The sequence below is a fragment of the Prionailurus viverrinus genome, chromosome E2 (genome assembly GCF_022837055.1).
Source record: "Prionailurus viverrinus isolate Anna chromosome E2, UM_Priviv_1.0, whole genome shotgun sequence".
In the NCBI taxonomy this organism is placed as follows: Eukaryota; Metazoa; Chordata; class Mammalia; order Carnivora; family Felidae; genus Prionailurus; species Prionailurus viverrinus.
In genome coordinates, this window is record NC_062575.1 from 27,973,377 (window position 1) to 27,991,310 (window position 17,934).

At 53.0% G+C, this 17,934-nt stretch overlaps 1 protein-coding gene across 1 annotated transcript in view; it reads left to right on the forward strand.

Annotated features, from left to right (window-relative positions):
- The window catches only part of CNGB1 (cyclic nucleotide gated channel subunit beta 1), a 63,951-nt gene that overhangs the window by 11,166 nt on the left and 34,851 nt on the right, over positions 1-17,934 (forward strand). The window contains exons 12-15 of the mRNA XM_047834629.1: positions 4,461-4,623; positions 5,544-5,627; positions 11,432-11,519; positions 12,214-12,250. Coding sequence (XP_047690585.1) covers positions 4,461-4,623; positions 5,544-5,627; positions 11,432-11,519; positions 12,214-12,250 — 372 coding nt within the window. The remainder of the gene's footprint in view (positions 1-4,460; positions 4,624-5,543; positions 5,628-11,431; positions 11,520-12,213; positions 12,251-17,934) is intronic.

A 17,934-nucleotide genomic window follows, 5' to 3' on the forward strand; every position in this document is an offset into this window, starting at 1 on the left:
CACTGGGGCAGCGGGGCCAGGAGCCCAGTGTGTTAGCTCCCCAGGTTCTGACAGAACAAAGGACCACAAACTGGGTGCCTTTGAACAGCAGAAATGTGTTCTCTCACAGTTCAGGGTCCAGAAGCCTCAGCTCAAAGTGCTGGGGGGTCGGCTCCTCCTGGTGCTCTAGGGAGAAACCATCCCATATCTCTCTCCTGGCTTCTGGTGGCTGCTGGCAGTCCTCCGGGTCCCTTGGCTGCTAGCTGGCCTCCCATCTCTGCCTTTTCCTCCATGTCTGTCAGATCTTCTCTCCTTCCTCTTATAAAGACACCAGTCATGGATTTAAGGCCCGCCCTAAATCTACGATGAGCTCATCTTGAGATCCTTAACTAATGACATCTGCAAAGATCCTATTTCCAAATGAGGTCACATTCACAGGTTGTAGGGATCAGGACTGAATATATATTTCGGAGGGACACGATTCAACCCACTCTATGGGGTGACCCTAAGGGGCTGGGGCAGGAGTTCCCTCTCCTGCTGCCAGCTCTACCCCCTGCCTCCCTGCCCTTTCATTCATTCATTCACGCACCTGCTCATTCATTCCCTCCGCCTGCCCACCCAGCCACCCACCCTTCTGTCTTGTTTCAGGCGTGGCGGCAGCGGGGGGCCTCTGAAACAAGAGAGAAGGGATCCTGGGAGAGCGCAGATGGACAAATGGACGGATGGATGGAAGGAGACAAGGGTGCCCTGAAGACCTGCAGGGGAGGGGGAAGAGGTGGCTGTTGACCCCATGCCCTCCTTGAACAGTGACCCCCCTGCCGCTCCCCACACTCCCAGGCTAGGTGAAGGGAGCCAGTCCCACAGCTCCTTCTCTGAGACCAAAGCCGGCGCCTTTCCACGGAAGCAAGAAGGGCAGCCAAGGGCAGCCTGTGGGACTCAGGCTAGACAGCAGGAGATTTTCCCACCAGAAGACTGTGGGGAAGCCCATGGAGGACTCTCTTTGAGAGGTCGCCTGCACAGCCCTCAGCGTGGTGCCTGACACACAGGCGGTGCCCCAGTGGGACACAGTTTCTCCCAGAAGAGGATCCCCTTAGGCTAGGCTGTGTTCTCTCCCTCGAAGAGTTTGGGGTCCAGCGGTGGACAACGGCACATGACTTCGGTGACATTAAAAAGCATAAATTAGCACATCAAAGCTGCGATTGCATGATATATTTGCTTCAGATGAAGCTAAAATGAGTACTTAGGTTTGAAAAGTGGTTGAGTTAATGTGGCCCATGGTACTGGGGTAGCAGGAAGGAGGAGTTTGCCAGGGATCTTGATCCCCAGCTGGCCCACAGATGTCTGTGTTTGGGGCAAGGAGTGATTTTAAATATTAGAATTAGTTGCCAACATCTAAAAACAAGGTGGCTTTGCATTGGATAAGTCTGGCTTCTCTATAGCAATTATAATAGACCCATGCTGTGCTTCTGAGGACACTCCTGAGGGCAGGCGGCACATGCCCCCCCCTTCACCTATAATACCATCTCCCTGGCTACCTAAGCCTTTGACTTTGAGACCCTTCAGGTCCCCAGTTGGCAGTGAGGGGAGGACAACCCAGGAGAGGGAATAAAGTGAGCAAATGGCTAGAGGTGGGAGAGGGAGAGTGTTGGGTACCTCAGCAAATCCCGAGTTTTTGATGCAGAAGTTAAAGCCAGAAAAACTGGGGCCTGGGATGCCTGGATGGCTCAGTCGGTTAAGCATCCAACTCTTGGTTTCAGCTCAGGTCATGCTCTCACGGTTTGTGAGATTGAGCCCCAAGTCAGGCTCTGTGCTGACAGCTCAGAGCCTGCTTGGGATTCTGTCTTTCTCTCTCTGTCTCTCTCTCTGCTCCTCCCCCATATACATGTGCTCTCTCTCTCAAAATAAATAAATATTGGGAAAAAAAAGGGTAGGGCCTGATCTTACAGGACTAGGCTATAGACAATGGGGAACCACTGAAGGTGGTTGAGCAGGGGAATGACTTCACAAAGACTACCCTGAGGCTGAGCAAGCGTTGGAGGCAGAGAAAGCAATGGAATCAGGGTTCTTGAGCTTTGGGCCGCATCCAAAGCATCTAGGACCCAGGCATGCCAGGGAGGATAAGCCAGAACTTGGGCTTTGCCGGCAACCCAGGGTCTGGTGCGGGCCTTGACCTAGATTTTATGCCTCCCGCCTCCCTGTTTGCTGATCTTGGAAATAGGAGCTCCTTCCTCAGATGCAATTGATGACCTTCACTCCTGGAGCCAGAACCCCATTCAGTTGCCCTGAGGGACATCCTAGGCTGGCAGAGAATGCTGGCCAGGAGGTGGCGGGACAATGAGGGGCTCCAGGAGCAAAGTTTCAGCCCCAGATGGAGCAGGAGTTTCCGTATGAGCTTGAACACCCACAGTGCTTCAGTGGCCCCATCTGGACCCAGGGGCAGGGCCCTGAAAAAGCCAGGGAGCTCTGACTCCGATGCCTAACGAGAGGGTCTCAGGGCTCCACCAGGCCTGCAGGGAGCTCTGCCACTGGATCTGTGTGGCCGAGTACCCCGTGCCTGCCCTTCCCCTCTGGTACCCTGGCCACCAGCCTCTTCTCAGAGCCGTAGAATCTCTGGCTGTAAAATGGGGATTGTATAGGGCATGGCTCAGCGGCCTGGCCCAGAAATGAAAGGAGGAAAAGCTTGTAAAATGCTTCCTCACTAAAACAGTATCTAAAAAGAAAGCGAGGATGTAAACAAAGACGGCATCAACTCTTCAGGACACCAAAGGCTGGGGTCATGCAGTGCCCAGCACGGAGAGGCCACCCATGCCAGGAGGCACTCAGGGGCATGTTTCTCGCCTGGGGTAGCACACCAGGGAATCGGGAGTCAGGAGACCTGGCAATGCCTCTGACATCCTTTGTGGCCTTGGGCAAGTCATTAGCCTCTCTGAGCTGGCTCTGTGCTTTATAAAATGGCGAGAGTACTATTGTCACCATGCTGTCACCATGCAGGGTTGCTGTGAAAGCTAATGAGCTCACGAGCCAGGGGATGTTTGTTCTGTCTCCCGTATGCCATTTGGGGACTTGTACCCCAAGTGGCTGCTCAGGGCAGAGATGCTACACTGTTACTGGATGGCAGTCTAGAATGACACGTGTGACATGTCCCACCACTGGATTCGGGGCCACGCTTGGATGAGCCTCCCCGGTCAAACCCCAGGGGTGTTTGTAGGGCTGGAGGGGCCAGGACCCGCGTGGAAAAGCCTAGTTCAGGATGCGTCTAGGGGATTTCCCTGGAGGGCAGGCGGGTGCCTCTGTGTGAGGCAGGATAATGTCTATACCTGGGAACCAGGAGGCAGGAGCAGGCTTGGAAAGCGGACATCCCTGTGCCTGGCACATGGGACACACCTTGTAACAGAAGCTGTGAACCTGTGTCTCAGTTTGCTCATCTGTAAATGAGGAAACAACATGAAAGAAGGAAAATAAAATGGGGGGGGGGTAACAATTATTCCCACCTCAAAAGGTTGGTTTGAGGACTAATTGAGTTAATCCATGTATATCATTAAGCACAGGGCTAGGAACATATAAGTGCTCGATAAATGTAGCTGCCATTATATTATTATTATTTTTTCTACACCATGAGCAATACTTTCCAAAGTCACAGGATAAGACTTCAGACCAACTCCCATTTAAAGTCACTATTCATAATTTCATGCTTGGCTTAAGGATCACCAAGATCCTGGAGCTTTTTGGGAACACCTGATATCTAGACAATCTCCTCTCTTCTCCCCTTCCTCTTGACTACGGGGGACTTAGGTTCCTGATGGGAGTCCCCTGCACCCACTTCCGCCGAGCTCACAGCCCCACACTGTTTGCACTGTCAGGGACCTGAGTACGTGGAGAAATGGTGAAAATGACAGATCCTATCTGAAGGTGGGACCATCTCTGCCAGAAGGTCAATCCCCGCAGAAGCTGGAGCCTCTAGGCCCAGGAGGGAAGGACTGCTAGAAATGGGTGCTGAGGTTATGAGCATTTGGTATGCTGTCACCAGTGGGTGGCATCTAGAGAACATGCAGGAGACAAGCTCTCTCTGTGTTCCTCTGGACATGTCGGGTCACCTTGCACCTGGATGTGCCAAGGCAGACCCCAAGCTTGGATCTTCCGTATCTCCTATGATGCTGTGGTTAGAAGCATTATTTCTGCTTCTGCACAAACCTCCAAGAACGGGGGCCCTAAGGAGACACAAAAGCTAACTGTAATTGAAGCTCTATCTCAAAAGGAAAAAAAGGGGGGAAATGACCAGAAGGAAACAGGGTGAACGATCATGGGCTTCAGCCTGTCACTTTAGCACTGATCTGGCTGCTAACGGTCCTGTGGATAATGGTGCTGTTTCTGCTGCTTGGCTGAGAGCTGGCCCATGGCTGGTGATGGCCAAGGCCCCCTGTGTCGTCCCTGGGACTCAGAAGCCCAAGCCCACTCTCCCCTGTGCCCTGTGTCCCCTGCAGTCTGCATCCTCCCTGGAGGCCAAGAGGAGCCCGATCTCGTCCTAGAAGAGGTTGACCCTCACTGGGAGGAGGACGAGTATCAGGACCGGGGCACCAGTCCGCAGGGCTCAGAGGCAGCTCCAGCTTATGAAGAGGAGAATGAGGCCATGGAGGAGATGCCCAGGTGGGAACCAGAGAAGGCCCTGGAACAAATGATCATTTGGAAAGATAACAGGCACATGGTACAGAATCCCAAAGGTATCAAAGGACATAGAACAGGAGCCAAACCTGCCTCTACTCCTTCCTCCTCCTCCCTCCCCCAGACATCCAGTCCTCTCCCTGTGAATAGAGACAGTAGCTGCCAGTTTCTTCTGTGCTGGTCCAGGGAGCATCTGAGCATTTACAGGCATGATTCCTTTTTTTTTTTTTTCCCCACACAAGATAGCATATCACACGCACCTATGTATCTGCAACTTGCTCTATTCATTCAACAATATACCTTGAGGTGTTTCCACCTTCAGTGCATAGAGATCATCCACAGATTGTTTTTTAACAACCGCATAGTATTCTATTGTGTGGATGTGCCAGGATTTATATACATTTGTGATTGCGAAATTTTGTTATTGTAAACAATTTTGCAACAAACACTCTTGCACATGCACATGAATAGGCCTGCAGGATAAATTTGCAGAAGGGGGGTTCCAGGGTCATTGGGCATGGGAATGGGTACCTAGGGTAGTGATTACCCACTTGCCCTCCGTAGGGACATAATGATCTTTGTTCCCTCTAGCGATCTTGGTGATAACCCCTCAAGCTGTCAGGTCCTCAGGCCCATGACATACATTGTAAAGGTGGGGAAACTGAGGCCCAGAGAGGCTCAGAGGCTGACCCAGGGTTGCCACTAGGATGGTGGAGGCTGGGCCAGGCCCCTCATGCCGTGGAGAGGCCTTGCTGCTAGAGGGAGCCTGAGGTTGCTCAAGTGGGGTTCCCCAGGTCAAGTCTTGGTTGAGATTTTCGGGTCTGGTTTCAGGGGTCATGGGACCTGAGATGGACTGGGGGTGGGGCTGCAAGTGGGCTCACCTCCTGCTTCTGACCTCAACTCAGGGAGCTGCCCCAGATTCAAGAGGAAAGAGAAGATGAGGAGGAAGATGGAGAGGAAGAGGAAGAAGAGGAGGAGGAGGAGCCTAAGTAAGGCACTTGTGTGTTCTCAGCCTCCCCACAAGGGATGGCCCAGGGAGGGGTTACAGTGTGGGACGGGGGGGCTTTCAGGGTGGGGGAGCTCCTTCCTTTGTTCTGTGCTGTGTGCTGCTGCGTACTGACCAGGGAGGCTGGGGAAGCTGGGGGTCCCCCCCAGCACTCATAATGACCCGAGACTCATATTGCCCACCCCTTAACACCCTCCCAGATGCTTATACACACACACACACACACACACACACACACACACACACACACCAGAACACAGCCTCCTCGGGGTGGGGGGGGGGTTGTTGTGCTCACTCCCATGTACCTAGATCCTACAACAGTGCCTGCTACAGCAGGCGCCAAATAAATGTCGGCTGAACGCGTGGATGGATGAGTGAATGGGCCCATGCGGGAGGCTCACAGCCCCTGTAATTAACCAAACCAAGGCATAGGGCTGTGTCCCCCTCCACACCGTCCATGACGGTCCCATGGGTGCCGTTGAAGGCTGTTCTGGATTCTGCTCTTCTGCCCATTAATGGTTGATTCTCCACCCACATCCATAAAGATTTCAACAGGAACACACAGAGAAGTCAGTTAAAAGAAAGGAGATCAGAAACCACTAACAGTTATAATCATCAAACTACACCTTAATTATTGAAACCACTGACAATCATTCTGTGACACGATAGAGGTGCTAATTAGCACAGTGGCAATCATATCATAATATATAAATTCATCAACCTGACATGCTGTATGCCTAAAGTTCACACAATGTTATATGTCAAACGTATTTCAATAATTAAAGACTGAGAGGAAGGTGTTCAGCAGTGCGGGACAGATGGGGAGGGGGGTGCGTGGGGAGATGAACAGCAAGCAGGCAGTTGGGCCTGAGCGTGGAGTCGGGGGTGAGAGGTTGGAGAATGAACGTCGGGAGTCTGGTCGTGTGGATGGAACCAGAAACCGCGGGGCTGGAGGAGATGCTGGGGGAGCCAGTGTGGACAGAGGAGAGGCCCAAAGGCCAGAGCAGAGCCAGGGAGATCCGAGGAAACAGAAGGGCCTGGGGAGGAAGTGCCCATGAGGAGGAGGGGGGGACAATGAAGAGAGTGGGGGGACAAGAAGAGTGTCCTGGGGGTTTCGAACAGGGGGGAGTGGTTTGCTGCCTCAAAAGCAGCCCGCATGTCGGGGGGACAGTGACACTGCAGCTGGTGGACATGGTGGGGAGATGATGCTTCAGAGGCTGGGGGCCAGATTGTGAAGACCTGGGACTTGCTTTCTCAGGAGCAATGGGGAGCCATTGAAGGTTGTTGAGCGGGGAAATCCAGACGTGATCTGGCAGCTGCACTGTGGGGAGACTGAGGCAGGGAGAGCCGTGAAGAGGCTGTCATCATGGGGCAGGCCAGACTGATTGCATCTGTGCCTTGCATTATTCCCTGTCCCTGTCACTCTGCTCTCTGTGGTGCCCCCTGGCCCACACCCTTCTTCGCTGACTTGTCCCTCTGGCCCTGGCCTGAAGCACGGGCTCTGCTTCTCCTGGCAGAGTGACCTGGGCAAGTGCACACTGCACAGAGCTTCTGCCTCCGCGTCTGTGGAACGGGGATACTAACACCTCTGTGAAACGGTCATGGGCCAGCTGTGTATGGGGCATATTAGGACCCTGGTCGCAGTGAGCGCGCCATCAAAGGTCATTGATGTTCTCATCCCCGCGGAGGGTTATTTTCAGTCCCAGTCGGGAAATAGTTATACCACGAGACAACACAGGACTTCAGGGCTGGAGGCCTGCTCTGTGTCATCTGCTTTTAGTCCACCTATCCCTTGTTCACATGGAATTTTTTCATCCTTGGCAGGAGACCACATGGCTACTTGTTTGCCTCCAGTGATGGGGAGCTCATGACCTCTTGAAGGCTGTCCATTCCATCCATATACACCTCTGATTATGAGATGACTTCTTCCACCAAAAATAAACGTGTCTCCCTATGGTTTCTGTAATGTGGTCCACATTCTGCCCTCTGGGCCCCCCAGAGCCAGGCTGCTCTCACTGACCTGTGATAGCCCGTCTCCTGGGTGAAGACTTAGGTGCCGCCTAGCTTTGTTAGTGCTGGTTTGTTAGTGCTCATGGTGGGGAGTTGTCCCCCGACTAAACCTGTGTGCCCAACACGGAGGCCTGAAAACCCCTTTATATGCCACTGCTCCTGAACTGAAATACCCCCCGAACACCAGTGATTTAGTGTGCTCGCACACATGCACTAACTACATGCATGTTCTCAGTGCACGGTACACGCAGGTACATGCACACGTATCTGCTCATACACACCTACACGGACACAGACACACGGGCTGGGCTGGGCACACACTTATATGTGCGGGTATGCACACAGTCATACCCACACACAGCCTGCATACGTGCACAAGCACATTCAGCACACTTGTTCACGTGTCCACATGCACAGGCACATTGGTACATGCTTGCACATAGGCACGCTGTGCCCTGTGTGCATGCTCATGCACACAAACACACATGTACAGTTACCCACAAGTGCCGCACACACATACATATTCATACAAATGTTTACCCAGAGTTTCAAACTCAGGGGACTTTTGGGCTCCGGGGCCCTAGGCAGGGACGCGGGCACTGGGTGAGAGAGCTGAGTGATCCCAGGGCCAGGACCAGAGGGTGTCAGGTGTGGGCAAGTGGACTGAGCTGTCACTGACTGGGGAAGGATGCTCTTGGCCAGCTTTGCAGAGGCACAGGGGTTACTGATGACGTGCGCGCGGGCCCTGGTAACAGGCAGATGGTCGCCTAGCGACCTGGTCTCTGCCGGCAACAGCTCGGCTTTTCCTAGCAACCACAGCCTTTTGGTCCCCACCTGCCCTCCCTGGGGGCATTTCTGCAGAGTTCCCCACCGCCTGCACACTCCCTCAATCTGATTAGAAGCAGGAAGGATCAGTAGCTCATCTGCTACCCGAGCCACACTGGCTCCAGAGCTGGCCTGGCAGGCTCGGGGGCTGGACCGGGGCTCTCCAAATTGTCTACCTGTGGGCACCCGACATGGGGCTTGGGATGAATACCATCGCCCCCAGCTGAACTCCTGCGTCATGGGCATTCTTATCGGCCAAGACAGCGAGACCCAAGTAGGTGGCTGCTTTGTCCTAAGGGCTCCCCTTCTTTCTTTCAGGGTGGGGGTGCCTGGTGAGGACCTTAGCTTAGGGGCACAGCCTGCCGGGGGACTTGGGGGAGGAGGAGCAGGATGGGCAACTCTTAGCTACTCCCTGCACTTTTAACTTGGATAGCTGGGTGGGGAGGTTCTCCGGGATGCCCACCTCAGCGAGTCTGTGTGATCCTCCACTTGGAAATCTCTGGGATTTGGGAAGTTTCTAGAAGTTGATGGCCTGCTGCTTCTGGGATGGGCAAGAGGGGGCCTTGGGCAAATCGCCGACCGGGAACAACATGGCTTTGGGTACATAGCTCCCAAACAACCTCTGGTGGTCCTGACAGGGCCACAGTAGGGCTCATTAGGTATCTTGATAGCTGGAGATGTTTGTACAAGATACTCCCTAATCCACATGGGTGATTCATAACCCTGCAGGACGCTCCCTTCTCTAGTGTTAGTAGCAGTCATGGCAAGAACAATCGTGACTGCAGCTGCCATTTGAGTAACACTTGTTTGCTATGCCAGAGTCTGGGCACCTATTATTAATCCCATTTCACAGATGGGAGAACTGGGGCTCGGAGACAGTACCCTGTATGTCCAGGGGTGTACTGCCGGCAAGGGCAGAGTTGGTACCGAAGCAAACACTTGGTGGCCCAAACGAGGGGAATTGCTCGTTGGTGTTGATAGATGGAGGACCAGGAACAACACCAGATATGGGAAGTCTTTTCTGACTTTCATGAGACTCTCACTGGCCCTTCTGACCTCACTCAAATCTGTCAGGCTGTGCAGCCTGGGCAATTCCTCCCTATTTGACAGATAAGCAAACAGAGGCAGCCCGAGGGCTTCCCAGTGATGTGTTCAAGGCCATACAGTGATTTCCTGGCCTGATTCTGGAATGAGCAAGATCTCACTGGACTGTGGTAGTTCATTTGCCGGGCCTCTGTGTTCCGAGAACTGGGAAGGGTGTAGTTCCCACCATACTTTTAGGGGCCTTCAAGAGCATTTTAATTTTTTAAAAAATCAGACACCAAAATGAACTTTTCGATGGAAGAGAATGTTTGAACATATGAATCTTCATATAAATGCAGTCACGGAATATAATTTTTATTTTACTTTTAAGGAGGAAGGAGCCCACAAAACCTTAAAGTGCCCAGGCCCCGTGAAAGTCATCATGTGCCTTGCTTTTGTGACTCAAATCTCTTTAAGAAAATCTGTTTCTTCCTGGACAGAGTGGGTAGTATGATCCTGACAGTTGAGGCCCCTTTTGATGGAAAGAGCTATGTAATGAAGGGAAATGAAGTGAGTTGGGTGCTCAGATCTCAGGACCCTGGACTTATTCCTCCGTGTCACATGGAGCAGAGGCAGGCAACCAAGTATTACGGACATGGCCTTGAGGGTCAGAGACACTTGTGTTTTATCCAGGCTTGCCTTGTGCCAGCTGTATGACCGTAGACAGGCCATCTGCCCTCTCTGTGCCTTTGATTGCTAAGCTAGGACCAGTCACAGCCCCGGCCTCTCAGTGTTGTTTGGGTGAGGATATGGGGAGCGACAGCCCATGGGGGCTGCTGTGACAATGCGATTGCTGACTGATTCCTGCTGCGGTCTCCAAACCGACTGGGGCTGCAGTTCTGTCCCCACCTCCTCACCCACTTCAGGAGGGCTGAGGCTTGGCCCTCTGGGGAGAAGGTAGTGAATCCAGGTTTTCTGGATGCCAGAGAGAACACCCTCTGTGAGCCCTCGCTGACAGAGGTTGGGTAGGGTGGGCCACTAGGAACCAGGATCCAATTCTAATTACAAAAGTCACATTGGCTCCTGGTTCTGAGTCACCATTTTAACCCAGAGGCTGCACACAGGCATCTAAGGGTCCAGTTTCGCTTGTAGACGAGCTCTTTTATCTATATATTGCTATGAATATATTAATTTGGATTAATTATCAGCACTTGAAGATTGGAGATTCTACCTTTAAAACATGTAGTTCAGGCTCCTCTTGAAAATCAGAAGATTTTTCTAAGCCAAGTGGGGTTGCTGACTCAGATGAGCACAGATTCTCTAACCATAACCCTCTCTGCACCCCTGGCCCCTGTCACCCATGTACACCTGGAGCCTGGGCCAGGGACCCCTTCAGCAGCGGTAGTGTGGCTCTGATCTCATGGCATGGAAAGAACCAGGGCCCGCATTCGAGGTTTGTGTGGTATAAGACAATCTGCAGTGTGATTTTGGCCGGGTCACATTACCTCTCTGGGCCTCACTTTTCTCGTACTCCCTGCCCTGCCTGCGTCACCAAAGTTTCCTGGAGACTCACAGAGGGGAAATGCCTTTGTGCCCTTTGGTCACACCCACCCAGAGGACAGACAGTTCCTCAAACCATCCATCCCGCTTTTCCTTGTACGTGCTATTCCCCCTTCCTGGACCCCCTTCCCTATTCCTCATGGTCAACTCATCATCCCTGAGGTCCAGCTCAGAGGCTACCTCCTCCAGGCAGGCCTCCTTCCTAGGCAGAACTGGTCAGCCTGTCCCGTGTGGGGAGCCTCATGAGGGTGAGGACCTATTCTTGGACATCTTTGTGTACCAGCTCCCAACACAGGGCCTGGCTCTCAGCAGGGCTCAGGAAATGTCTAACACTCCTAATGCTAGCCCTTTCCTCCCCCTCGGTCGCAGCGTCCTGCTGGATAGCTGTCTGGTGGCACAGGCTGGCGAGCACCCGAGCGGAGTAGGCAGGACCCAGCCCCAGGAGGCCGCCCACCAGGTATGGAGCCACACCAGGCCGGGTACCCAACTACCTCTGAAGCCTGGGTGGGCATCAGCAGAAGGGGCTGGGGCTTTGTCTACTTTGTTTACAGGAGGAGTTTCAGCTGGCAAGGTGCCCGCTGGACCGGGGAGCAGGGTGGTGGGTACGGAAAGCCTTGCTTATGCCGGAGGTCAGTGGTATCAGGAAGGGCCTGGGGTGACGGGCCCGTGGGTGGGGAGCAGCTGGACCTGGACACCGAAGTCCTCACATGGTTGTGTGACCCTGGACAAGTCACCTCCCCACTCTGGGACTCAATGGCCACCTTTGTAAAATGGGGTTAACATCCCCTCCCTGGGGTGTCGCACACAGTTGTATACTGTGGAGTGCAGCACTCAGGTAGGGAGTGCTGTTGGTGGCCGCTTTAGTTGTTTGGGCCCCACCTGCACAGGGCTGCGTGAGAAGGCCCCCTGTTATAAGTCACCGATCCAGGTGTTGGGGCCCAGGGCTCCTGTATGCCCTACTCTCCACACAGTAGAGGCCACCTCCTGGGATGCCCCAGAAGGTGGGGTGGCAGGGCCTGATGGGTCAGGCAGGGTAAGGAGGGGAATCGGGGCCCATGAAGACTCTTGAATACAGATCTCCCAACAGGGTCTGGGAGGGCCGGGAGGAAGGTTGATGGTCACAGCTTCTGTTTGCACTTCCCTGTTTGCAGGAGCCACAGGAGGAGGCCGTGGCTGCCAGCCCAGAAGGTAGGTGTGTGGTGGGGGTGGGGCGCACAGAATGTTGAGGATACTTTCAGGCTGGGGATGGCCTGGCCAAGGGCACCCATCCCTTCTCCCTCCATCCCTACACCTGTCTCACCTCAGGCCACATTAGCAGAATTTGGTGATGTACTCCAAAGGCCCAGGGGCGTTGCCGGAGGCTCCCAGGACTCCAGGAGGCCTGCGGAAACCCCGCTTCTAGTCAAGCCCTCCTGCCACCCCTCGCTGGGAATGCAGCTCTCTGAACTGCCATCTAAAGAGGGTTTGGCAGCAACGGAGCATGTCTGAGTGGGAATTGGGACCCAGGCTTGCTAAGGGCCCATCCTAGACTCCACGTGTCTTGATGAGCTTTTCTTTCCTGCTAAGATTCCCAGGCTGTACCCAGCACTTTGCTATTATTTACCATCCCCACCCCAAGCCTGAGAACTCCAGGGAGGGTGGGGCAGAGTGTAGAGGACCCGAGGATAGCCAGGCTGGGGAGCCCAGAGCAGATGGACATGGAGCCCTGGCCTCATAAGGCTCCGTGTTTCTTAAGCCAGCCTGTGAGGTAGACAGACCATTTTACAGATGAGAAAACTGAGGCTCCAAGTGCTCAGGACGTGGCTGAGGGACCACTCAGACCTGCATTTCACTCTTGGCTCCTCCCTCTTCCTTGCTGTGTGACCCGGAGCCAGGTGTGTGACCTCTCTTAATTGTGGCTCCAAATCAAGAAAGACAGGGCAATAATAGTACCCACCTCACAGGGCATTTGGGCAGAGTAAGGCGGACAGTGTGTCGAAGGTCCCCAACAACGTGGCTGGCACTGAAGCAGATGGCCATAATGGGGACCATGATGCTTGTGTCCCAGGCAGCCAGTGACTGACACGGGACTGGACGCAGGTGTCCCAAACTTGCTCCCCACCTGGTCTTTGAAAAACTTCTTCTATTAACTTCAACACATTATCCGTAGGAAACCTACTAAGTCTGCAGCCCACGTGGATGAATAAGACCAGCGTCACTCGGGTGCAGACTCAGGTTCTGTGGGGCTTGTTCCGCCCCCTCCCCCCAGTCATCTGGAAGCAGGTGGCCTGGGAACCACACTCTGAGAAACACTGAGGCATGACCATCTGTCTGTCGCTACTCATAAGTGTGGAGCTGGAACCGGCAGCTTTGGAGGTCACGAGGGAGCTGGTTAGAAATACAGAATCCCAGGCTTCACCCCAGACCTGCTGAACCAGAATCTGTGTTGTAACAAGATCCCTGGTGGTTTGTTTGCACATCAGTGTTTGAGAGGCAATAGCCTTGAGCCCTGGTTCTCAAACGTGTCTGCACATCAAAATCATTTGGAGAGATTTTAACAATCAGACATTTCCAAATGTCCCCAAGTGATTCCAATGTGAGGCCCAGGAGACGTTCCTGCTTCTGGTTGGAAGTGAAATTCATTGAGCTCCAGAGTTTCTTTGGGATGGGAAATCCTACTGGGCCAAGGATGTTTGGCCAGTCCAGGAGGCCTGGATTCTTTGATTTTAACTTTTTCTGTCTGAGGTGGGAAATGCTACTGGTGGTCGGTTAACAGAGAGAGATAAGAAGTTGGGGGGGGGGGGCTCGGCACTGTCCCTTAGAAGTGTCATGTAGACCAGCCACATGACTTGATGACGTTTTCAACGTTGGGTCCAGGGACACGAATGATGTTCTAGGCTTTTGGTGTAGCTGCTACCAGTGCGGGCGGGCACCGGGCTGGTGTGAGTTGGCGCTGGAGGGTAGGAGCCTACCTACGTGCCTTCTCTGACCCTGTGTTCGTTGTTGCAGTGCCTGGGGTCCCACATCTGCCTAAACCCCTCTGGCCCCAGCACCATGGCTAAACCAAGGCAGGATGTGGAGCTGAATCTCCTGGTCCAGGACCAGCCACCTGGTCAGATGGCCCCAGGGCTTGCTCCCCCTACCCTGGTGGAGCACCTCCCCAATGTGCCCAGCTACCGCCCCTCAATCACCCGCATCCCTGTCCTCATCACCCGGAGGACAGCCTTGTCCAACTCCAGCTTCGCCAAGGAGACCAGGAGATCCATCCGTCGCCTAGGTAGCGTGATCTCGTGCAGCCGGCATGCTTGTGCCCGTGATGTGTGCTTCCGCATGGCTTGGGCTGTTTCCTGCATGGGTGCCACGATCAAGGTGTGGGACTACCAGTTGAATTCATGGAAAACCACCCTCTTTTCCTGTTGATCATTGCCTTCATCTTGCTTTGTGGTGACTGAAGGGGTATTTAGTCCCCTTATCTCTGTGCCTAAAATCCCACAATTAGCAATTCATTTCTTTGGGTTAAACTTTGCATTCTGTAGATCATCATATTTTTTTTTTTACAGGTAGTCAATCACAGCCTAGTTTAAACAAGTTACTAAGATCTCTAGGCCAGGAGACCTGAGTGGAGGAAGAGAATAAATTGAGGGGGATGGGGCATAAAAGGAATGTGGGGGCCCATTTCAGACAGAATTCTACTGAGCTTGAGGATTTTCTGGAGGTGGACTTTCTGAGGGTTGTTGATATCCGCCTAGCAAATTCCATTTCAGGAAAGGAGAGGCCCCCAGGTGTCTGCAGGCAGACCGGGAGGAGAGGCATCCTTAGCGGCCAGCAAAGAAGGAGGGCCTGTCTGGATCTGTTTAATTGTGATGAGGTTCCTGCAATGGCCTTTGGGCTGGGCTCCCGTGGCTTGCTTCCTGATGACAGAGTACTCAGGGACGTCCTGGCGCCTCTGGACCAACCCCTGTCACTTTCTGCCTTAACTCAAGCCAGACCTGCCCACTTTCCCTTTTCATTTGTTTATTTTTGGATGATACTGTGCAAGGGCACCTATGAGGTCAGTAGACAGGTAGAACTGGACATTTCATGAGACTAGATCCACCACTGTCCCTCTCTCTTCCTGGCTTGTGATGGACAGAGAGTGGAGGTGAGGTGGCACGCAGACCATCCCCACCACCAGGGATGACACCCCCCAGGAAAGACCGACATCTACTCACTCCAAACCATCCCCCATCTTTCCCTCACCCCCGACGGATCCCTTCTCGATGTTTGCTATATTCTGTGCCAATTCTACTTTTATTGGCTTGCTAATTTTCTTGCAGTGGATTCATTTTTTAAAAATTTAATTAAGTCTATTTAATCAGGAACCTTTACATTACCATTCCAACGGGAAACCAGCACTGCTTGCCATCAATAGAAGGTGTAAATAGAAATAACCACGAGTGACCTGAAAACAGAGTCGTGTTGATAGTTGTAGTCGATAGATCTGTGGGCTGAGGGCTCACAGCTGAGGCCCACTCTCTTTGCCGCAGAAGGGAGTTAGGATGTGTCAGAGAGGGGTTAAGGCCATGGGAGCCCCAATCTGAGACTTTCTCTCTGTGCATTCAGGATCTCGAGAGAATTGAAATGGGAGGGATGTCTTCATTCTCCATTTCCTCTGCCTCGTCTGTGCCATCCCAAGTCATCTTGTGTCCTCCCTGGTCCCTGGGAGCCCCAAACTTGGGGAAATAGTCCCCCCTGACACGTTGGAACAGTGGACTGATCCAGCTGTGGTGAGACCTGCGATGATTTTAGATGCTGCAGACAAGACATGGCAGGGTGTAGCAAGAACATTATTCCCATCTCAATGATGCCGCTTGGCACGGGGTGGGGTTTTGTTTAAACAGAGGGAGGCCTGTATGTGTGTGCTTGTCACCAACCTCAGGAGGAAGTAAGAGTCTAAGAGCTAGAGCCAGGCTGCCTGGGTCCAAATCCTGGCTCGGCAGCGGGTTTCTTAACCTCTCTGTGCTTCGGTATATCCACAAAGTGGGGATGGTGATAACAAGGGCCTCCCAGAATGGCCAGGAAGGAGAAAAGAATTAATGTATATAAAGCAGTGGGGTACTTGGGTGGCTCAGTGGGTTAAGCATCCGACTCTTGATTTTGGCTCAGGTCATGATTTCACGGTTCGTGGGTTTGAACCCTGCATCAGGCCCTGTGCTGACAGTGTGGAGCCTGCTTGGGATTCTCTCTCTCCCCACCTCTTTCTGTTCCTCCCCTACTTGTGCTCTCTCTCTCTCTCTTTCTCAAAATAAATAAACTTACATATATATATATATGTATATATATAGATATATAAACACTAAGAGGTTACTAGAACAAATGCCTGGCAGGCACATAGGAAGAGCTTCATAGTAAATATTACTCTTCTCTAAACCATTTAATCATACCATATTATTCTTTCTATTTTTAAATAATATTATTCTATAAAAATGAAACACTAAGGTTAGGGGTTTCCCCTCCTTTCCCGGGGCCCACTGAGGGTGCAGAGTCCTTCTCAGGGTGAGGCAGGGGTAGGGGAGCATCTGCCTCCTCCCACGCTCCCCGAGACAGCGTTGCAGATGCCCAGGCCAGGGCACTTTCTGCGGCCCAGGTGCCATGCTGGAGGCAATCTGGGGCCCTCACCATCCCTGACAGACTGCTCTGGTCCTGGCTGTCCCCCATACCCTGCCCCACACCCAGCTCACCTCTAGAGGTCTGCGGGGAAGCAGGGCGAGGCCTCTCCTCATGCTCTCTCCTGCTTTCCATAGCCTGGAGTATCTCTTGTTAGTCTGGCAAAACTTCTTCCTTGAGTTTTTAAAAACTTCTTCATTCTGGCTCATCCTCTTCCTCTGAGGGCTTCATTTAAGGCTTTAGTGGAACAAGTGCCAACTGTCTTGCTTAGGTCCCCTCTGCCAAATTTGGGACACCTGGGTGGCTCAGTTGGTTGAGCATCTGACTTTGGCTCATGATCTCATCGTTTGTGAGTTTGAGCCCTGCATCGGGCTCGCTGCTGTCAGCACAAACCTGCTTTGTATCCTCGGTCCCCCTCTCTCTCTGCCCCTCCCCTGCTCATGCATGCACTCTTTCTCTCTCTCAAAAATGAATAAACATTTAAAAAGAAAGAATAGGTTCTGTCTGCCAAATTCCACAAGTGCTGGCTTTTCCCATGGTGGCCATTTAAAAAGAAAGTCATCCAAGCGTTTCGACATGCAACCTCTCTCCACTTTGGGTGGTATGCACCTGCCTTGCTGGTGCCCAGGCTTGTGGGGCTGCCATTGAGTGGTCCGACCCAGGGGTGGTGGGGAAAGGACACATCATCTCAGCCCCTCAGCATCCTCTGGGCTTCACCTCAGGTAGACCTGTCCTCACAGTCTCCGGGTGGGTGATGAAGCCTGAGGTAGCGCCACACCCAGACTGGACAGGGAGGACCGGTTCTGGGGATGTGAGACATGGCACAAGGCCTCTCAGAGGTCAGGAGAGGGGTTGGGGTGCTGAATTTCAGGGGCTCCTGGCCTGTACAGAAACAAGGAAATACCAAAACAGATTTCCAAACAGGGGTAGCATACACTATAAGGACAAACTGTTATCCTTGATTATAAGGAATTTCCAAACATCTCCATTTGAGGCCCTTCAAGAGTGTGAGGCCATGTGCCTTTATCACCCCTACCTTGGGATGGAGAAATTGAAGCCCAGAGAGGGGAAGCAGCTGAGGCTGTGCCAGGCCAGGCCCTGGGACTTGGGATCTCCTGGCCTCCCCATGCCCTCTCTGGGTGCCGCCACCCAACTCCCCGCCCCCCAACCTCCCCACCAAACCCCAGATCCTCGATGCTTTCTAAGCAGTCTGAGCTTTGGAGAGCTGGACTCCAGGCAGCGCTCAA